General features: G+C 35.4%; 1 protein-coding gene across 1 annotated transcript in view; it reads right to left on the bottom strand.

The window, feature by feature from the left end:
* Positions 1 to 538: 538 nt before the first annotated feature.
* KIF18A (kinesin family member 18A) overlaps positions 539 to 23,554 on the bottom strand; it is a 35,686-nt gene continuing 12,670 nt past the window's right edge. The window contains exons 9-16 of the mRNA XM_026041242.1: positions 22,244 to 22,406; positions 18,545 to 18,709; positions 17,654 to 17,775; positions 16,889 to 17,124; positions 5,184 to 5,649; positions 4,432 to 4,536; positions 2,252 to 2,361; positions 539 to 1,443 (exon numbers count right to left, since the gene is read on the bottom strand). Coding sequence (XP_025897027.1) covers positions 1,295 to 1,443; positions 2,252 to 2,361; positions 4,432 to 4,536; positions 5,184 to 5,649; positions 16,889 to 17,124; positions 17,654 to 17,775; positions 18,545 to 18,709; positions 22,244 to 22,406 — 1,516 coding nt within the window. The 3' untranslated portion in view covers positions 539 to 1,294. The remainder of the gene's footprint in view (positions 1,444 to 2,251; positions 2,362 to 4,431; positions 4,537 to 5,183; positions 5,650 to 16,888; positions 17,125 to 17,653; positions 17,776 to 18,544; positions 18,710 to 22,243; positions 22,407 to 23,554) is intronic.

Here is a 23,554-nt window from a genome sequence, read left to right as displayed (position 1 = left end):
AACATATTTTTGGGTCAAATTTGTAAAACCTGTTAGATCATCATGTCCAATCATYTGCTGTCACAGGAAAGCATGTGCTAAAATTTTAGGAATGTCTAAGGTAATTCTCCAGGACTCTCCTGAGCCCATTACTGTCACTGGAAGCCAGAATACTCTTCTTCAGCATCCATCATGTTGCCAAGTTTTTTGCTTCAGACAGGTAGTGGTCTCCACTAGAGTAATTACACATGCTCTTCTCTAGCATTCCTTGGTTTAGGGAATTTCATGCATGTATTCTACTTTTCACACATGAYGTTATATTTTTGTAGACCAAATAGACTATCATCATGTTCCTGAAAGTAAAGATGCTGTCAGGGATACAATCTTACTATATGGTAATGGCCATTTTTACTATCAGTCATTTATGAAAGACATACAGTATGAACTATGAGGTGCGGCAATGATATTTGCCAAAATTCATSGTGTCATTTCTCAATAGAAAACAAAGGAGTATGTTTTTCTAAAAGCTTAATTCACACTATATTGTTAGTTACAACTGCTAAAAATTTATTCAAAGTACTTACGATTATTCTATTTACAACGCAATTACTTAAAAATCCCCCAAAATACAAAGAAGGAATATTTACAACTAAGTTAAATTATCAGACTAAAAATGGAAATACTAAAATTTTAGATATATCATGTATTTAAGCTTCTTGTCCACAATAACACTGATATCTAAGAATTAACTSTTATCCTAGTATTCAACATAAGTGTACTTTAAATACATTAAACATGTTTGATTTCCAAGTGAAAAACTTGAACCTTATGAAATTTCAGTGAAAACTATTTGACTGGTAAAAATAGTTTGATAACTTTTGTATCACAAATTATAAAATTAAGATAAAACACAGATAAGCAAATTAGAAGAATTTCTAAAAAAACTGCAGCACCTTTCATTCCCATAACACTTCAGGAAACGCAAGGTTTTGATCTGTTGTTTATATACCCAGGGAAAAGTTCACAAATATGGTGAAATGTGCTTCTCTATTACCGAGTCCAAAGGAAGTTTCTTACACAATTGTTAGTACACTGACTATATTTAAACTCCAATAGGAGACAAAAAAAAGTGTTTTAGAGTTTAATGAAAACCTCATATCTCCAAGAAACAGTTCTTCTGGAACAGTGCATTACTTAGACATAAGCTGATAGGCATCTTCAACAACAAATACTTTACAAGGCGAGGTGGGGAAATTCAAAGTCATCTCATTCTCACTGTCCATCAGTCCTGCTTGAAATATGGATGAACTAAGAACTAAATCCTATTTTTCTTCCTACAAACATGAAGTAAAAGATTTTTGGAAGTCCTCGATTTAACACGCAATGCTACGTTTCCTTCCGAAAAGCTTCTAACAAGGTTGCCTGGCACATCCTGTTCTTGCTTCTGTTTTCCAGTTTTAGTTCCTAATCAAGAAAAAAACAATTATGAAACAGTGATTCAGAAAATAAGCAGAACCTGATATACCTAGATCTCCTTTTCAAAGAAAAGCTGAGGGTTTTTCTAGWTCTCTCTGGCATCTAATGAAAGTGAGAACGATCATCTTTTTCATACCAAAATCTAAGCTCAGAAATCTCATGTGTTAGTTTCTTGGCAGGTCTATTGATGACTGCTCTCAACTGACATGCGAGATGGTAGAAAGGAGGAGCAGGAGTCTATGTCGAAGTGCAGAAATCTCTAAAYGTTCTTTTTAGTATATAATAAAGTAAAACTCAAGCTATGTTACTTGACGTTTTTCTACTTCAATTTGCAAATAGGTATCTCTGTTAGTGATTTCATTCTCCTCCTGTAATGCATTTTTTTGTAAACAGCAAGTATTCTATATTGAAAACTGAACCTTTTGCTTTTCAGTTTCAGAATTTGGCACTTTATTAGGTAGTTTCTTAATATGGGTATAGTAATGGATTTTGTTAAACAAAGTTGAAAAGCAAAGATAAAATTTATAATCAATTTCCAACACCCCTAAAAGCACAAAGTTTTTAAAAGTAAAACCTTATCCTAAGACTGAAGGATTTAACAGGCTTGCAACATCCGGATCAGATTTAATCACAACTCAGGAACTTTTTTTTTTTTAAATGAATAAACTATAGAAACCTATGACAATGTGCTGACCACAACTACGCATACCATTAAACTGACAAAAATGGTGCAAGCATCAGTCTTAACCATAGACCTCATATACAAATAGTGTCATTCACCAGTTTTGACACTTACCTGCTATTTTGGGCACCCTCAAAGTTCTATGGCTTAACAAGATGTCTTGTCGAAAACGTTTTGCAGAAACAGGATCTTGCAGGTTACTTATTTCAGAGTTTGATGTAGAACTGGAGAAAAAYAATAAACAAATTGCTTTTAATAGAGTGATTATGCTATTTTACAGAAGCTYGGTCTTGTAACGTGGAAATCTATTAAACAATATTATTCAGCATCTCTAGTTCATATCAGAAAGCAGAGCATCARCTCCTTTCTGTACAGACATACATAACGACACTACTCCCCTTCTCTGTACTTGGTTACTCTGTAACCTTTTGAACATTTACAAAAACAAATTAATACTGAAATTAAGAACTAATATTCTTGCTTAATGTTTAAGTAGGGACCAATACGCCACAAATTTTTGGCACACTATGGAAGCCAGCTTCTTGGTCATCACAAAGAAGTTATACTAAGAAATTATCGCACATTTAACATGCATATGAAAMCTTCAAAACAACTGAATTGTATTTATAGATCCAACTATGTTTTTCATGGTAACAATACTTCTGTGCTCTCCAACCACAGTAGGTGAGGTTAACTTCAGAGCAGGGCAGTAATTTTCAGCTAAGGTGCAAGAGAGCTGTGACAGTTTCAGTTTCAAKAAGGCAATACCTTCCATGTTTTGTAGCCTTTCATATGATGGATTCAAGATCTATGTGGAAAATTATCAACTTACCTATAATCACACACTTTCATACCGGCCTCACACAGCGCCACTCCAAGATAGCCTTATAAACAAGCAAATTCTATTCACATCCAAGTTTCTACACTTTCACTGTTTCCCTAATATTTTTTGTTATTCATACTCTATAACTCTCTAACTTAAACTAGTTCTCTTAATAATAATCTTATATTTAATTGAAAATATTTAGCAGACAGTGAATACCAGTACCTGCTTTRTGCCAATGCTAAGATCTATTCATATATGCTTCCTGGAAGAGAACTTACATCAGGAAGAATATAATGATATTTTAGTACAAAAAGCTTTCATTTTAAGGCCAACTTGTCTGTTATCTGTGGTCCTACCAATAGGACTGTTTCCAACTATATTTAAGGGGCAGGCAAAATAAAGTTATTTTTATAGATAGCTAGCTCAGTTTTACAAGTTGAGTATAGAAGTTTTCAAAGTTCATGATCTAACTAATATATTTTCCAAAATTTTCAAAGAAACATCACTATTATAGCAAAAAGTTTAGACTATTAATAACCAAAACATGAAATTAGATCAGATAGACAGAAAATCTCCAGGCTCATAGACTATCTCAAAAGGCTAATGGAGTACTTGAAGCTACTTCCATGTCTTGACTTATCTGTAGAATTTGATCAGTCTTAAAAGATTCTTTAGAACAAAATCTATAAGGTGACAGCTCCATTTATTGTTTAGTAACAAGTAACTCAATAACACATTTAAGAAATTGTATCAATTTTTGCTTTCAATTTAAAAGGAAATGATTGCTTTATCAATAGCCATTTAATAGCTTACGCTGAAATACAATAATAATCCCCCACCRAGTACAAATGCCCTGCTTGAGCATCTCTTCACTTGCAGCTTCTCTGCCTCTCCTAACAACAAAAATCTTTCAGGGCCTAAAACCAGAAGTGACCAAATGGGAATACTTTCGGGAGCAGACCACAAGAATGAAGTCATAACATATGAGACTGGAAATGAGTTATCAGAAAAACAAAGGCACTACCCACATAAGAAYTGTTGTCAAACATTTTCTCTGCTTTCCATTTTGGTAGTCTCTAGTGTTTTCCAGCAAAGGCATAACATTTTCAAACAAATTAGATTTTTTAATTGATGATGGAATTTCTCTCTTCAGAACTGCGTGTCATCTTTCTATTCTAAGTACATAGCATTTAGGCAAGAYGTGAAATTACTTTGCATTTATTCTAAAACAAAAGCTTTTGAACAAAACACAGCACAAGTGTTTGTATTCAACTTGCACCCCCAACCCCCTAAAAAAGCAAGAAAAGAATTGTTAAACACCATGGAAATCTTATGCTCATAGGTCCAGAAGACTTGTTTTAGAAGCTGTTCACATTTAGGATAAAATAGTAGAATTACAGGAACTGAAATGAAAACATAAGAATGCAAATGGCTTTTCATAGAATTAGAACAGTTATTTTCACCTTACCTTAAAATCTTTCTTTTTCTCTCAGCCGCAGAAGTCATTGCCATGTATGAGGGCTTTTCGTGCGTCAATGCAGAATTTTTATTTTTCAAGGTAGAGAGACCTAGTCTGAAATTATAGTAGTACGTTATTTAAAAACTACCTTGAATAGAAGTCAAACTTTCAGTCAAAAGCAGTYATAGAACTGCTTTTCCCTATACCAGAAGAGCAATACTAGAAATAATTGTTAATATTTCATACCTCTTTTTTAATATATTTACACACTTTTTTTTGTAAAGGTAAACAGTTTATACAATGAATATCAGGAATTCAAACGTAGATGACTGTTTTCACAATAGTATTTCCCAATTATTTTCTCAAGATGATTAAGGTAGCCCTTTTGCAGACAGGAATGCTAGCRTTTAGAGGAAAAGCAGCAACTAGWCAGMGGCTCCAGAAACACAGGTTTATACACAATATTCTTTTTCTATAYGTAACACAATATTCTKTTTCTATACGTAACTAGAACAYGAAAAGCCTTGACTTACCCTGTTACCATTCAAGTTTCACTGACTTCTAATGTAATAGCACTAGAATTGAATATGAAGTTGATGAAAATTGAGAATTTGATTTTCCAAAGTTTAGGCTTACAAATGAAAGCGGACAATGGGCACCAAAACTGCTTATTAGAAATTAAACACTATGAAACRCTTGGAGAACAATAGCAGCAAAAAACAAGCAGCGTTCCTTGCCCGTGKAAATATGGAAAAGCATACCTCTGCAGAATGCTATTGCTACGCGGCTGCAACTCCTTTGCAGATGAGTTGTTAAAATCTTCATTTGTTCTACTTGGGTCTTGATAGAGAATTACTGTAGAGTCCATGTCAGCTTCACCACACCCTGGGATAACGTTATATGTAGAGTCCATAAGACTGTCCTTTTTCAGTGGCTTATCTACATTAGAGTCAAGGCTTGTAGTTGGGAAATCTTGTTTTACCACAGCCTGGGTAGTGCAGCTTTGTAGGGGCTTTCTGCAACATTCTGGTGTATACACAATAGGGCGAACCTCCTTGCTGATGGAATCCTCCAGATGACGGAAGCTCGAGTGCTTGGAAGCAGCAGGACTTGGCGCTGGAGAATCCATGAGCTTTCGCCTAGTTCTCTTCTGTGGTTGCACTGCATATTCTACTACGAGCTTTGTACTTGGTTTAGTTTCTTCTGATGATGTACCCAAAGGTGTACCTGTGCACAGTTAGACATAGTTAGTACTTTAACCTCCACTGACTTGAGATATTGCTTTCTCCTCTCTTCTTCCCTACCAAAATACTTTTTTTTTTTTGGTCACAAGGTATTAGCAAAAGGTACTAAAAATATCACTGATTTCATTTGYACATTGCTTTGTGCACATGATTTAAGTTATTTTTATTGCAGCACTGTCCCGAAGTCAGCATTTGTTTCATGGTACTGGAAGGCTTGTAAATATGCATAAACTGATGTGGTTAATACTAGAGAGAGAACATTACAAGGGAGTACAGGCAGGATACACGGCACAGTGACAAGAAATGGAACAGTGAGAAAGGTAACAGTATCATTTATAATAACCCTTAATTTAAGACAGTATTTTCACCTACAAGTGTCTTCTAATCATGGCCATCTTCTCCTACACACCCTGCAGTAGAACAGAGAGGGTTATAAAAGGAAGAACAAAGTATCACAAAGAGGACAACTCTGACATAGCAAATGAGAAAGTAACATTTGGAAAAAAGTAAAGAGGAAGTATCTGGGTCTTGACCATTATTTTCTATTTAATTATCAACATATTAATTTAAAGAATTCAAAAGGATAAAGCAAAGCACCAGCAGGTGTTCCTTCCCATTTACTCCCACTGATACTGTTTTTCTTGAAGCGTCCCAGTATTTTTATTTTGAAGTATGCAGTAATAAAAGCAACTGCCCAAAGAGAAAAACAAGGCTTTTTATTTTCTTCAGAGCTAATGAGGGAGCATCATTCCACTATACAAACCACTATTCACATAGCTGGGCTACTGTTGACTCAGGTCAATGACTAGATTTTTTCTAAAGGACAATTACCCAACTCTTACTTTACAATCCAAGACTACACAAAAAGAGAATGGCTTCCAAGTTTAACTTCACTACAAATTTCAAAGATCAAATAAAAGGCTAGTATCCTTAAAATTACATTCGATTACTCCCACTTTAGCTTGCAATTGAAGATGCATCATATATCCCATGTGTTTTGCCTATTCTAKTCCTATTAGCAAATCACCTGTAAGAAAGGTACTAAAGAAATTTCAGAAAGGTACTAAAGAAAGAACAGCTTTATGTATTCATAATTTTTATTTAATGTACAATTTTTCTTTAATGTAAAATTCCATTTTACATTAGCTACCATGAGAAAGTCAGCTCTAACTCAAACTTAAATGTTTATCTTTAGCTTTCTATCATACATTTAACACCCCTAGCACTTTCGCACTTCCATGAATATTTGTTAAAGAAGGTAAAAAAGGATTAAAATTATTATAGTATCTTTGACCTCTCATTTAAAGTTCAATTTCTTAGGAAAGCAAAGTTTGCATGTTACATATGTATATGAGTTTAGGCTCATTTCCAAACAGTATGAGAAAACAGAGGTGTTAGGGAAGAGGCCCAGACAAGGTAAAGCCTTCAAAGCAAGATCTCAGAATCTCATTACACGGCTTTTTTTTTTTTTTTTTTTTTTTTTTTTTTCCTGCCATTAGACAATCACCTGATGCTTGGGAACAATGGTGTGCTGATGAGATCCTCTTATGCTCAGCTAGAGCACGATGCCCAGTTCAAAGAGATAAATTAGTTGCAGTGCTGGGAAGGAAGAAGAAAGGATTAAAAGACTACCGTGAGACTTGGACCTGTCTGGAAAATAACAGCAGGAGCAAAGAGGATACAGTAAGTAAATTAGGTGCTAATATACAGGTCTCAAGTCTGCTTTGCATTGCTACAACTTAAATAATGAAGCTATTAAAACAATAATTTACAAATTCAAGAGGTGAKTTTCACAAAAGAACTTGAGCTACTATGAAGTAGCTCAAGAAGCAGAGTACTGCCTTACTCAACAAGAGCAAGGATGCAAYTGTGCACACACTTTAAGTAGGTTAAGCTACCTATAATGCAAAAAGATATCCATGTGGACAATTGCATTTCTACTCTTTTGTTTTCAGTTTTGAAGAAAAATAAAGAAACCTTCGGCAAGACATCTGTTTGATCACAGTAACTCATGCATGTGTGCACACGTAGAAGCATATGTATATATGCTTACCCATCTCATCTTAATCTAATTCATGTTCAATATTTACCAGCTGAAGAGCAGCAAATTGCTGTAACATTAACTCCAAGTTTTAGCTAAGTCACAATATTCTTCACATTCAGTAAAATGGAAAGAGCAATGGAGATATGTTAAAGCAGAACAACAACATATTTCATTCCAAGGCTGTGGAATGTTGTCATCACAGCCAAAGTCTGCAGAGTCTGTAAACCACCTTTAACAAAAGCTTATTTTTTCCTCCAAGACTCAACAGGATCTGGTGGTAACAATAAAGAAATGTGTGTATCATTTATTTTCAGTGTTTTTCATTACCAATGACCTTGGTATGTTAATGTGCTCAGTCTTTAAATTTTGGTTTTAGTTAAATACATCATTTTTAATGTAAAAGCCTAATCCTGCTTTCCCTCAAAAATTATTATTTTCTAGTAATGAGAATAAAGACTAACATTTTCACGTAAAGCTTTTTGGACAGTTTATATTCCTTAAACACCTAAAGCTTTATCAAATGAGTTCAGTCTAGCCTTTGAATTAAATATCCATTAAAGATTTTAGAGCTCAGTTTAAAATATTAATTCATTAGGTTTTCCTCCTGTTTACATGCAACTGAAAGCATGTGTTTCGGGAAAAATTACACTTATAATTATATCTGTCTGTAGCTTCATTGCAGCAGGGAGGCTCCAGTTTCAGAAAGTTTGCTTACTGTAAAGCACGGAGGTTTTGCTAATGTCCTAAAGTTACTAGGAAGGAAGTCTGCGATGGAGAAACATTTTGGTGCAAGTGCCAAGTTTTAGAAGCTTCTCCAGGATCAAGTACTGGAAGCATTTTTAAATTAACCGTAAATGCAAGCATTTAAACCATGAATTAGATAGGTAGAGAAYGCAAAAGTATGGCCAGCATTAATAATTTGTTGAATTTCCTTGTAATAAGCAGTATTTCATACTGTAATATAAATATATTAAAAGACGATTGCAATGATTCTATATAGGGCAAATAAGCCATTAGTAAAACCCCAGACCTATTTTTTAAAGTCTATTTATCATTGGAACAAAAGTCATAGCAAGAACAAGTTAATACAAAGCTAGCTTCTCTTGCCAGTCAAAGAGTGGAAAACAAAATATTCACAGAGTATCCTTTTCCAAAGCTTTTTRTGGAATCATTAAGTTGCTCCCAACATACTAAGCAAAATTAGCACCGTGTATCTGACCGTTTTCACTTGAACCCATCAGTGTGTCATCAACTTCCCTCTTCCCTATAGACACGTACTTGACGTACCTGACTTGCAGGATGGCTTCTCCCTGCATCTCTCACACCCCACAATATAATTTTCTTCATCATTCCCACAGGTCTCAAATTCACCTGCTTGAACATGTCAATTACTGCAACAGTCTTTATATCTTAAAGGCAAACTTATCCCACTTCCTCTAGATTCAAAATACTGTTAAAGCTGTTGACATCCCTCTGCCCCTGACATCAGCATATCCCACTTTGTCCAGAGAAGGGCATGGCCTCATCTTACATGAACTGGATTTATTTTGAATTAAACTAGGTATCTTCCTAACTCTGGCTAGCCTCAAAGGGATATTTCACTTATGAGATCACATTAAAGCAAGTTTGTAATAAATCAACAAAAGAACCCTCAGTGTATATATTGCTSATGTCAGGTACCAACTGTGTCTCTCTACTGATCCACTCTACTTCCTAAGGTTGCCATAGTCTCAACAAGTTGTGTCCAGTAGTCTTGGTGTAAAGCACATTCTGCACTTTTCCCCATTTTCACTGTGTTCCTGGTCTGAGACACACTGCCAGGTTTCTTGGCGTTGTCYAAAGATGTTGCTAATCTATCGAGAAGAGAATTGGAAAGTCTGCAACGCTGATAAATACATCAAATAGTCTTATTGAATATTGCAAGAAAAGCGTATTAAAATCCACAAAACAATACATTCCTATAATATTTCCATCTTAATAAAACACCGAAGCCCAGCTATGACATTAAGGCAATTTTAGGTGGAGGGTGCTTTTAAAATCTGCAGCTGAAAAGCTGAAAAAAATAAGGTCAGGTGCTACAAAAACCAATCTTATGTGGATTTCAGAGGAGTTTGCATGCTCATAATATTAAGTGTGATATTTGCYTCAGCAATAGCATCTAGAACCGAAACATCTACACAACCACTGCACCTTTTATTTCCTAAGCATAGCAAAGCTTTGTCTAAGCAAGAATTAAATATTTTTGTAAATTTTGGAAACTGGGTTGTACCTGTCACCACCTGGCTTTTACTGCAACATAACAGCTAAAACTTGAACAAAGTGGTTCTTTAAATCCTACTTGGGGAGGAAATAGGAAAAAAGTTACAGTGTAAAGGACTTAAACGTTGTCAGTGGCAAATACAAGCTCACTGTTAAACCAGCACAGAAAAGAGAATCTGAGAAATGTGATTTCATAGGAGGTCACATCTACCAAAAATAGAGGTGCAGTCTAGATAGAGGCAAAATTTAAGTACAGAATAAGTAGAACAGCTCCACAGAACTAAGCAGAACTATTCATTTAAGCCCAAGTTTGCTACAGACTCACTAGGAAAAAGCAAAGAAAGTGTGTACAGTTGTTCAAATTTATATATTTATAATAACAACCTAGATATTCTACACCAGTTATCTGGACATCTAAAATCAAGAAAGCTTCTGCATTTCATTCAACATGGAAGGTCTTTAAGAAATTAAGCTAGAAAATCAAAAACATAAAATTTACACAAAAACTGTGTGGTTAACGCTATTGCTAAAMGAGTGCCATGTTTTAGTGTATTGAGAAAGATGGAAAATTGGAACATTTAAGTGTAGCTGAGTTCAATAGCCTGGAGGAAGCCCATATGCAGAAATTTGTCCAGTTACTATTCACAAGTGCCAGAAAAAACACTGATGGATTCAAGTAACCAAATAGCGAGCCTGACTCCTTGGCTCTGCCCTTGGGAACATTTATATTAATATTTCCCCCCAAAATGATACTGAACTGCACTCTTTCCTGTGGGATGCATATTCCTAAAAGCTATATGATCTCTAAAATCTGATTAGCAGAACCCTGAACAAGCATCCAAAAGGATATGCACACATGTATTTTTAAACTTTTCCATTAAAATCTCATTAGGAAGAGCCAAAACAATGTCAAAGTTGGGATGGAGACAACCTGAAATTTTGTTTTTCCTCTGTCAAATGATTTATATGACAACTTCAGGCAAAGATTTCTACCAGTATACTCAATATTACTGTTTCATTGAGTTGTTATTTTAACCATACTGTTGAGTACCTGTAGGTAGCATATAAGTAGATTTTTGGACATGCTTATAGGAAATCTTTTTACCCTCAAATCAGTGATTAAACATTGATACTGGAACATCAGGCTATATTGTATAACTGTGGAGAACAAGAAGTTAAATGCCAGATAGAACATATAATATACAAAGGTGATAAATTATTCTGTATCTTGCTATAACAAACAGCTCCCCCATTTCAAAAGTGATTTTAAATACATAAAGAATTGTTTTGCATAGGACCTTTTAAGAGTTGAACTCACTGCAGCACCCCAGGGAATTTTGTAGATATATATCTACACACAAATACATATTTTTTAATAACCTATAAAAAACTTGTTAACATATATATTTTAGAAGAGATTCATAAGAAGTTTACTTGCAGTTATTCCATGTGATTGTCCCAATGAGACTTCCTGAACTGGAAATTGCTGGTCAGCTGAGGCTARAAGAGCCCTATTATCACAGTCTTTCTTAGGTGTTTGCTACTGGTAACTTCTAAAGATATTGAAGACATAGTGATGGACCAAGTACGGCTATTCAGATTTTCTTCAGAACTCATCTGCTCGGTTTCTAGACAGATCTCCAGTGCTAGCCATTAAGTAGTAACACAGCTTAAAGATGAAGACCATCTCTAAAAAAATCTCTAATCCTCTTATAACAAGTCACAAAAAAAAAAAAACCAGCTAAAGGTTTTATTTGCTTCATATTTTGTGGCCAGCTCAATATTCTCCATCAGATGATGATAATGCTTCAGGAATATTAAGTTTATTTTTATTTCAAATACAGAAGTGAATCATGAGGTAAAATCTCTCTTTACCTAGCTTTCTTGTTTAAAATTCTTACCCTTTAAAACAATAAGTGTTATTCTTAACAGGTTTTAGAGATCAGATCACTTGTATATTTACTAATGTTTAATTTCAGGTTGATAAGATACTATTTTTCTCTCCAGATTTCTCTTGAGGAACACACACAAAGTATCACTTAAAGTCAAAAATAAATACCGTCCTCCCATCTGCTAACTACCCCTTGCCAAATAGTATGAGGAGGTTCTGGCCACTGGTTTATCTTACTATCTCTTGCAAAAGACTCCTTGGAAGAACTGATTTATCAGGAGAGAAACACACCACTATTGGCTCTGGGACTGCAAGTTGAAATGAAAAGCAGGACATACTATTTAGAAAATATGAGTCACAGCACAAGTGAGCAGGGCTCCTGACAAGTGAGCTGTGATGAATTGGGTGAGCTCTAATTGATGTTTGGGACAAAATAATGGCCAAGACGTTTTCTTCTAGAACTCATGTTAATACATGCAGAAGGGGGTTATTTCTGGAAACTGTGCTAAATTAAGTCTGCCAGGTTGTTCTGCTAAAGTGAAATCAAATATTAATATATTCATTTCAAAAACATTTCTGGGTTACCAACRATTGATTCAATTACTATACTAATCATACATTTTGATTCTTCTAACAACTGAGTCATGGAATTCCAAATTGCAAATGAGATTTGGTGAATGAATTTCAGTTATTTAATATTCATGTGACCCAAAGGCATCCCTGTGATGGCCAATTTAATGACAGACTTACAAACAACAGCTGCAATGAGGAAGACTAAAAGCCAGGCTGCTTTCTTGTGGGTCCCAATGGCCATAACAACTATTTTACACAGCATGAGAATRAAGTTGTAAAGGACACACACTGCAAAAAAGATCTTCAACATATGACAAGTCTTTGCTATAGGTGAGAAACACACACTTCTTGTTTTTAATCACTTCTTTTACTACATGCAACTACATCTCACTGGTTTCTGCCGTGCAAAATAATCAATKGACGTGAGTTTTGGATGTTTGCCACTAGGAGAGGTAATGGATGCCATTTTTTTCCTGTAAATCAATTCTGCTCTCTCATTACTAATGTACAGTAAGGCTGMCGGAAATGGGATGCTTGAAACAGTGCCAAGAACTTCCCCATTCACAGAAATACTTGCAAATACCAGTCATAGCTCTCTACCTACCCCGTAGTCCTCTGTGAGCACTGTACAGCTCTCCATTAAGCAAACACACTAAAAGGGGTGTCTGAAACTTTTTTTAAAAATAAACCTACCCTGTTTTCATAGTTCCTTCTTATTCGACATAAATGGCTGTGTTGTGCATGACTTTGCATGCTTTAACAATACATGTTAAAATCAGTACCGCAAAGATACACATGCTTTGTCAAAGTCAATACGCTTTAATTGGCTTTCTCCAAGAAACAGGGAGTCTTTAGCACACGAATTGACTGCCTTGATAATCTGAACATAGGAACAAAACACGTCGGATGAATGGCCAGACAGGATCTTGATCCTTTCCTCTTCCAGTTAGATGTTGTACCACCTTACATATTGGAAAGCTTTTCCASAGAAAAAATATCTTCTTAGGACGCCAAAAAATCAACTGAAGTCCTTAGCGTTTTGAAATTCCTGGTAGAAATTAATATCTTATAAAAAGCTAATATCAAGAACACAAACTTATTAACCTTCATCCAATAGGGTATTATGCACTTGGAATATCATTCAAAATTTCATTTCATAAGCTATTCGCTTTCAGTAAAACAAGGAATAAACATCACCCATACCATCACTGACTTTTTTTTTGATCAACTAATTCAGCCTCTTAAGACCAGCTAGCAGAATGTAGTTAATTCCCTAAGAMAGCAATGAAAAGGTAAAGCTGTTAACTTTTTCTGATTCACAGAAATCATTCAGCTGCATCAGATTTCTGGGGACAGTGCCTATACTCAGAGTAGTCGCATACAAAGGCAAGCTGCTCATGTGACTTAGAGCATTCCAATTTTCTTTAACTTAAACAACTCAGTAAATTTACATTTCAACTAAGTCAAACTTCACCATTTCCCTATAACAGGCCTGCCAGCAGYTTACCATACAATAAAAACATTTTCTGCAATGATTAGTGCCTTATGCTTTATGAGGTGGGGAATTTAGCAGTTTTCTTTAAGTACAGAGGTTTTTCTGTATTGCTACCATCTTAAACACATAGTAACTAARTAATAAGTTGTAAATTATTAGAGTAACTAATTTGAAGTTTCCACATACAGACAACAYGTGGCTGTTAGATATGTTGTTTAATATTTTTAAGTTAAAAAGAAAGGCAATCATTGACTTTGTATGCCTTCATTGGAATATTTTCCTCATAAAATTTATTATAGACCCCCTATTACTTTCTAAATGACCAACATATTTCATTTTGCTCAGTTTTTCTCCAAGTACTTTTTTCAAGAATGCCTGTATACGTGTGCAAGACATTACATTTTGTTAACAGCTGATCCAGCATGGACCATAGATAAACTCATAATACATGAGAAAATATGTCTGTAATTCTTTATTACATGAATGAAACTACTACCGTGAATTAACTTTTCTATCTCTCCCCAAATTGTTTCAAAAGCAAGCTCCTAAGATATTGCCGGAATTAAACATGTTTATATGAAACGGTAAATTAAAACAAAACTGCTCTCAACTTRAGATGGAAAATAATCAAAAGCCAAGAAATGAACTGTATTGCTCTTTCCTGTTGAAAAGTTGAAATGTGTAACTAGGTTTTATTCCTTACTTAAATCTGTTTTTCACAAAGTGGTCATTTTGTAACAGGTGGGGTTTTTTTTTGTGGATGCAAAGCACTGTTTCCTTCCAAACATCTTGAAGAAATTATAAAGAGCAAAACACCAATGAACCAAAGGTGTGAGCAGATCTGTATAAATCTTCCTTTTTATTTGTTCACTAAGTTTTTAGGTCAGCTTCTGCTAACATTTGCCAAGCATACTTTTGAGATGACTTTAGGGAGAAGGAATTGCATTCTTGAATAATTTATTGCCTCTTTAAAGGAAAAGAGAAATTACTACATCTTTGCTATTTCTGATTAGAATGTTGTTCTTGTACCACTTCACATTTTCCCACGCTAATATAACTTTCCTACTTTATATTTATCTCTACAAAGTTTTRGCATTTATATCCAAGGCAAGAGAAATGTATTTCTATAGAAGTACTTAATATTTCAATCTTTTAGAACTGATTTCTAGCAAACAGCTGAAGAGCTATTATTTTGTGTTTGTGTTCTACAGAACAATTTTTACGTTACCTATTAAGCTGGTAAATGGATTACTTTTTTTCTACATGCACTTTCTAATATGTATGGAAATGACTGTCTCAACACCCGTAGTGGGTATGTAAGGACATCTTAAGATTCAAATSATACTACGAAAACACTGTTTAAGAAATCCTCTTCACTGAATAGAGACTATTAAGAGGACAGTTTTTTGTCATGTTTTCTGATATATCTATCAGGAGACAAGTCAAACTCGTGTCTTGTACTTCCATCTCCAAAAGCCAAAAAAAAACCCTAAAAAAATCAATTGCCTTTTAACTGAAAAGGCATCTGTTTACCTAGGTGAACATGTAGTTCAAAAACATTGAAAACAAAATAACTGGGAAACTTCTACACAAAACTTCAAATGCAACCCTGCAAATTAAATCTAACAGTTTGCAGGAAATGGAATATTTATGCCTTAAAAAGTTCCTGTACAATTTTAACAACAGTAATTTTAGCATTCATTTTCAAAGACCTGACCTCTTATAAGAGAGGATTAAGGAAGATAGGACAGAAATAGATAAATTATGGAAGAGAACTGGAAGCTTATTAGTGAGCAGAAAGAATTGAATTCTACAATTTCCCATATTCTAGGTAAGAACACAGGGCAATGTAGCAACAGCTTCCAGCTTGRTTGAATCTCTCCCTCCACTGACTGCAATGGGCAGCACAGGTTGTACAAACACCTTCCTTTCCTTCCTCTGTATCCAAGTAGTAAAAATTCCAGCCTAAGTCACCCCCAACACAATCTAACCTTTATAGCGCAGACAGCAGGCATCATCTCTGCTATCTGATCAACAGCAATGCACACATGTGCATTTGACAGGAGCACAGAAAGAACAGGTTTTTACAGGGTAACTCCCAACCCCAGCAATAGTCATGTAGAATACTAACTAAAGGAGGAAGGTGGCTAAGTGCACACTGCTCCAGGGGTCACTAATTTTTCATGTTTATGAGCTTCTGACTAACTGAASAATTAGTGTGCCTTTCCACAGCTAGCTGCCATTGCTATGGATTATTAGCCGGTATTGAGAAACTCCCTGGTGTTGTGCATCTTCACTGTGACTATGCAGCAGATGCATTGGCCCAAAGCATCTGCACCTTCATATTTGGCTTCTCATCCCTCAGAGAAAGCTTGCTCTGAGCATTCTTCACTCACTTGCACCCAGGACGCAACAGCATAATCAGTTCCATGATAAAAATGTTGAATCCTTTGATACCTTAGAAAAGTAAACTTCTAAAATATTTTATTACATTCATCCCATGTCCACCTATAACAAAGAGCAAAGCTCATTCCTCTCAAAGCTGTTACTACAAGTGATGAGAAAAAAACTGCTTAATTTTTCAACATCACTACAATAGTATTATAGTACTTACTGACACTATGATGCTTTCTGTCTCTCATGAAAAATTCAAATGGATCTACTGTTCCTAATAACAGCTATAGAAATTAGCAGCTTAGATATATGGGGCATATAATGTCAAGTATGGGGCATTTAATGGGGCAGATAACAGAAGGACATTATCTGTGTGTAGACCATGTATAACCACTGGAAAAAAATGAAGCTATTTTCTACATCACATGCAAAACAGCATATAACCTGCAGAAGGTTTACTCCATTTTGCTTTTAGCTTTAATATTTGCAGAAGTGTGTATCCAGTAGATCATTTGGGAGACATTTAAAAATATTTTCAAAGGAAAACAAATCAGTGCTGTACTTACAGCATGGCGTGTTTGAATTGTTCACCAACTGTGGAAATGCAAAGATAACTGATGCCTCTGGATGGTTTTGATCTTGTTCCTCATCTCCTGTTTGGTCAGCCCAAACTACTGATTTTTGTCTTTGAATCAGCTGCTCAACCTCTGCAAATTCAGTCTCAATTAAGTTACTTGTCAACCCAGCTTCTTTCAAGATCAGGTATTGTTTGCGAAGAACTGGAAGCAAAGTATTTAGTACTCTATAAAACAAAAGGGAAGATGAACACTACTATGTCATAACTAATCYGAAGCTTGTTAGAACAACAACTATTAAGAATAGGACTTTTTGTTTAATTTCAGTAGTTCTGCTGCTGAGTTAAYGTTTGGAAAAATACTCTAACATGACAAAATATTAATGACTGTCAATTATGGTTTTTTTCTTACAATGACTAAGTTGCTCAGTCCTTCACATCCCACACAGAAATATAGTCCATTGTCCAAAACTGAAAAGCAAATCACCTTGAGCAACCCATAAAAACTACAACACAGTCATGTAGAAGTGAGAAGCTCTACAATATGTTCTTAGGTTCCAATAAACAATGATGAGTGGAGGTCAATAGTTACAAACTGATAATTATTTTCCCCATCTTTTTGGCAAAGAAAATAATAAGCCTAACCTAGGGAGAAGTTTGAGAAAAATCTTGCTTCTCTTTCCACTAAACCTAAAATTTGCAGATACAAGTTACAAATATCAAAACCATCTTAGCTCTGTTATGAGAATGTACTTACTTTTCTGTCTGCCTATGATGCTGCTCTTGAAGGGACACCAGAGACACCATGTGCTTCATCTGGGTTTTGAGGTCTTTAACTTCTAGGTTTAAATGACAACACTGGAGATCTTTAGAGAGTTCCTTGAGAAATTAGTAACAGAAAGTGCTGAACATCAGACTGAAGGTGAGAAATTCAAACTATAAATAAGCACGTTATTGGAACCTGGATGGAAAAGCTATGATAGAATTCATACCTATTACAATATGGTTTTACGGTATCAGAAAATTGCTTGATTATTATTTATATACTTGAATATTGATTTGTAGATTTCTTTGCAGAAAGAGAATTGTGCTGCAATTAGCACTGAGAGCCCAATAGCTACAAGTATGTGTTTATGCATATACGTCCCAAAACATGCCTACCTTTTCCTACGTGCTTGCTCCCTACCTGCATTTCAGTGACATTTTCAGGGACAAGTCTTCATTACATTCATTTTCTTGAGATGCCTATTTCTTGTTTGAAACATACGGAAGTTTGCTACTAAGGTATCAAAAAATTTAGCCACCCCCTTAAAATATACATTCTGCTGTGTAAGACATGTAGGGAAACACATTACACCATACGATCTGGAGCTCATTTCCAGCTTAATCTCAAAGTCAGGAGGAACAACTTCTAACCCTATTCCTCTGTTCTCTTCCTGCACACACTGATCTCTTTCTGTCAGTCAGCTCTACTGTTTGTCTGTGGCTCAATGGAGATAATGCTACTTATTAAAAYTTAGCAGAGAATTTTACCAACTACTCTTTAGGGACCTAAAAAAAGGGAGAGATAAAGGAAATCTATTCTTAACTGAGGTCAAACATTGCATACAGTCCATGAAATCTGCCCCTGAAGTGAAAGGCCCTTTACCTTTGGAATACACCCATCTTGGCCCAGCAGGCGCATTTCATTTTCAACGCGATGCAGCCAGTTTGTGTTTTCCTCCAAGTGGTTCACCTCCTCTTCTATCTTTTTCTGCATGTGCATACGGTGTGTTTTTAGCATTGCAAGTCTTTGATCCCGCTTACCAGTGGCCTAGAAGGGCAAGAGTGAACAGAAGACTTTCAAATGGCTTTCACAAATATCCTTATGACAAGTGTTTTCCCAAACTTTTATATCTAATGGGACTTAACAAGCATTTTAATACAAATATGCCCTTTGGGTATTACTGAATTATCTTTAAGTATTTTCATGCTCTTTCCATGGAAGTCCTTTCAATAGAAAATACAGTCATTTAATTCTTAAGGGACAAGTCAACATTTTTGATCAATTTCTGTTTTGGATCAAAATTACCTGGAASAGGGAAGACTGGGAAAAAACACCCATACACATGCACGCAACCCCACTTGCCTTTAGATACAACATAAAACTTAAGATTTTCTTTCAGCTCAAGCATAACTTTGAAGAAATTTTTAATCTGCTTTGTTTTTCTGATGCAATATGACCTTGGAAAAGTCTACTGAAGAATTACACCTTCTGCAAAAGGAAAAACCTCTACTGCCAGGTATCAAAGTTCTCCTAAAACCTCTCCAAAGCTTGACAACAAAAGCAAGCAGAAACCCAGCAAAAGCCAGCTAGGTATGAAGCAGTGTCTCCACAAGGCAAAGGAAACTTTTATTCTCATTTCAGAGAGCAACTATCATTTACAATATACTTTCAACATCTGGTCACTTGATTTCAACTGCCCAAAGAAAGCACTAAATTTACAGAGCATTCAGTTCAATTATGTGTGAAGCTTAGGTAGTTAAAGCACAAATAGATGTCTGAAGCCTATTTATTACACACAAAAATGAATGTAGAAAACCCAATATATTTTTATATAAAAATGTAACCTAAATAGGCCATTTTCTAGTAACTTTCAAGAATAGCAACTGCAATAAATTCACATACTTAAAATGGCAAGTGCAACTGCTTCTACGATAAGCAAATTGGGAGGAAAGTCAGCACATAGCTCTCCTGTGTTGAGCTGAAGCCCAGATTACTCTAGCAGCTGTTCTTCCAAGGCTAACAGAGAACAAAACCCTGAGCCGTACGAGAGAAGACGCACAGTGTGTTTCCTAAGATCATTTTTCAAAGTCTTTGCTTCAATACACAACGTGCCCAACACCAAACAAGTATAGCAGGGAAACTCACAATCTGCAGGTGCTCTGACACTTCCCTAGAATGAAGGAATCTGTTTGGAAGTTCCCAGGGAGCTGTATGACTACAACTCCCCTAAACTTGTGCTCCCCTGTAATTGGGGACACCAGGGTCAAGTTTCCAGGACCACTGAAACACCCAAACAGTTTTGCAGGCTTAGTTTTTGCATGTACGCAGCACCAGAGAGGTACCTAGTAGGACTGTGGGAGGCAATGACCACGTTCTGCTATTTGCGGAAGCCTCCCACTGGGAAGCTGGTGAGTTTCCCAGGAAGCAGGGACATATCCTGGTCATGTGCCGCAGGGACAGGCTAAGGTAGGCACGATAGCTATAGCAGTGAATCAGGGTGACATCTGCAAGACAGGCACTCCCAGGCATTACACAGGGTTCTTATTCTGTTCTTTAAKACACCGGTAAGAGCTGTCAAGAACTCTGTGCCCCAGCTGGAGCCTGCTCAATGCTGCCCAGCTTAGGGCACCCACTGTTTGAAGGTGCAGCCTTATTTACACTAACCCTTTTTCTCCTTATAGCTTTAGCTCTAGTAAATTGCATTTTAAGCACTCATCATAGAACTTAAACACCTTTCTCACTTGGATCGTAACTAACCAGCCCCAACAGTGCACAACATGCCCAAAAACCTAAATAAATGAACAAGATTGACAAGTAGCAAGTATTGATACATTAGAAGAGGAGACTTTTAAGACAACGTACATCAACACTTGGGGCAGCAACCATGCTCTTAAAAAGGAAATGATCTAACAGTGGTCCAGAATGGGTTAAATTTYACAACATGACATACAACTTCTGCAACAAGGAGGAAATCATGAAAAGAAATGTAGCTACTCCAAGTTCATACATTAATCTCCCTCCCCTCCTTTTTTTTTTGAATTCAAACTCACAAACAGGGCTTGAGCAAGTGCAGTTAAGACCTTTGCTTCACATTAATTATAGCTATGGCGATTATTATAGCCAGTTACCAAGCATGAGAAAAKGAGAGCCAGGTAAGAAATCTTTTATAAGTAAATAACTTCCTCTAAAAATCAGAGTTTCAGAAAAATCCCTGTGATCTCACAATGTATTTTACAGAGAGAAAACCCGGAGGCATTTAGGAAAAGAGCAAATGTCGAAAAAATACATGAAAGAAGTATTACAGTGCACAAGGGAAACGTGAGCAGTCACTCTGATAATCAAATGACTGAATTCCAAATTAAAATCCAATTTGTTCCAGCACAATCAGTCTCAAAAGAACATTTAACTGTACCATTACAGAGACTTACTCTTTTTAATAACTAAGTCATTGTACTTAYGGGACAGTGACACTTGATCTTTACTAAATCATGTAAGTTAACTAAAAATAACAACTCGATGTAGTAGTGGCAACATTTGATATAACTGTTAAATGAGCCCATAACAAGTGTTCATATGAGATATAATCTATAAATATATATTTCTACATTAAAAATAGAGCTATGCAAGCAGCTTTTTTTTTAAGTGGCACAGGATAAGAGATGGCATTTCATAGTTTCTATGACATTAAAAGAATTCTAGAATATGCAAGTCATTTGAAACATCTTCATTAGTGACAAGAAAAAAGATATGCCTAAAGAGATGACATATTTTCATGTTGACATTTAACTAAGGACCAAGTTTAACATGAATCACTAGGGAAGGAAGGCGGGGAAAACAAGACCGCTACCATACATACATATCATTAGCTGTATCATTTCGACCAAATACAGATTGTTACTGTGACTAAGCAAAGCTACCTTCATACCTACGTAAAACACATTAATTTTAAACCAAGTTGCCTCAAAAAAGTCAATAAAGATAAATGCCTACTCGTCTATACGCTGCTCTTCCAGAAAAATGTGATCCTTCAATGCTGGGCAAGAGTAATTATTTTTACTAGGCCCTAAAGTTCTCTCTTAAAATAAAGGACAACTAAATTTATTTTATTTCATATGACTATACTTAAGCAAGCCCAACTCCTGTGGGAGGCTATCAAAAACACCAGCAATCTTTCTTGTTTAACACAATGTCCAATTTTTCCTTATGTAGTACTACTCAGGACACAGATTTCTCAAGTTTGACAATGGCTCCAATATCTACATCATACGTACATTAATATGCTTTGGAAAAAAGCATCACAAGTTTCTAGTCGATATTAAAAGTAATTAGGACAATTAAGACAATTTGTAAAGATTTCCTGATTAGCAGCAATATAAAAATCAACACTTGCCCATGCTGTGCAATAATTAACATACCTGACAAACCATATTTCCTGTGTATATAGAAAATATTTGAGTGATAATCACTGTGTCCCATTTTATCTAAATATTTAGTACTAATTGCGTATCTATTTAAGCCTAAGTCTGTAAATTTCTACAGCAAAATAMAGCCAAATGGAATATCCTATTACTGACAACTCACCTTTTCTATTTTTTCTTCAGAGCACATCAGCTGAATTTGTTCATGACATTGTTTCTGGTAATGAGTCTTTAGTGTATTTTCTTTCAGGTGCATTTCCAACTTGAGATATTCTTTTCTGATTTCTTCACGGTTTGCAAACACATTTTTAAGAATTTCTTGATATCTAATAGAGACAAAACATTAGAATAAAGTTGATTTGCCCTGTTACAAACAGGAGGAAAGAGTTGCTAAAGTATACTCAAAATGTGCCAATGAACATCGGGGAATCAGCTCATCACCCACACTATTAACATGAACATRACATGATCTAGACATATCCAAGTTTCTACGGATGATACTCCAGAATGATTAGCAAYATTCTCTGACCAATGAGTATTAGCATAGAGTATGTTCAGTATTTTGAACTGACCTTGCCCTTGACTGATTCTTCAGATATACACTTAATGAAGTGACAGGCAAGTTAAGACAAATTCAAATAAGCTTTAATACATCTCCATCTCCCCTCTCCCCAAAAATGGAGGAAAACTGTTAAAAATAAGCATGACTGATAAATAAAATATCATTTTTGGAAGAAAAAAGTGTTGATTTCTAAGCTGCCCTTCTCTTCCTCCCAAAAAGAACAGTTTTGCCCCAGACTTGACTTTTTCCTTTTAAGGAAGACAGCTTGCTCCCTCTTCCCAATAACACATATCTTTAAGATGAATTAAGTATCCCTTAAAGTATCCGTATAGATGCACATACTTTTACAGAGGTTTGATTTTTTTTGGATTTCATCCAGACATTGCAATAATGCAAATGAACATTACAAATAATTTATTTCTAAAAAATACATAATTTCTTTTCTCCAAAAGTTTAAGTGACACATCGCAGCAGACCGATTTAGCTAAAGCAGTTGAACAGAGATTATTCTCCCTCAAAAATTACTAAAGGCTCTAATCTATTGATAAGCAAACAAATTTGTTTGCAATGACAGATAATATTGTCAGATATATGATAGATACGCTTATTTTGGAGGGAATCATGTTGTGCACTATTGAATTAATATTTTTGTTTTGTTAGGCAATCCATTACTTCAGAATAATGGAGTATTACTTCCTCTCTAGGAAGTACTTCAGATGAAAAAAATGCATAGAAAGGGCCAAAAGTTAAGTGAATCAACGTAGTTGAATAATTCCCAGAAATATATATGCCATGAAATATTCAAGGAGAGATTCAAAAGACAACTTTCAGACCAAAACAATCTTCTTATGGAAGAGTGCCATTAGCATTGGATTTATACATAAAGTGTCACAGTTTGTTCAAGGCCCATCA

This window comes from Nothoprocta perdicaria, unplaced genomic scaffold, assembly GCF_003342845.1.
Source record: "Nothoprocta perdicaria isolate Ctin4 unplaced genomic scaffold, notPer1 scaffold_28, whole genome shotgun sequence".
In the NCBI taxonomy this organism is placed as follows: Eukaryota; Metazoa; Chordata; class Aves; order Tinamiformes; family Tinamidae; genus Nothoprocta; species Nothoprocta perdicaria.
The sequence above is the reverse complement of the archived record's forward strand: the minus strand, read 5'-3'. Positions and strand labels throughout refer to the sequence as shown.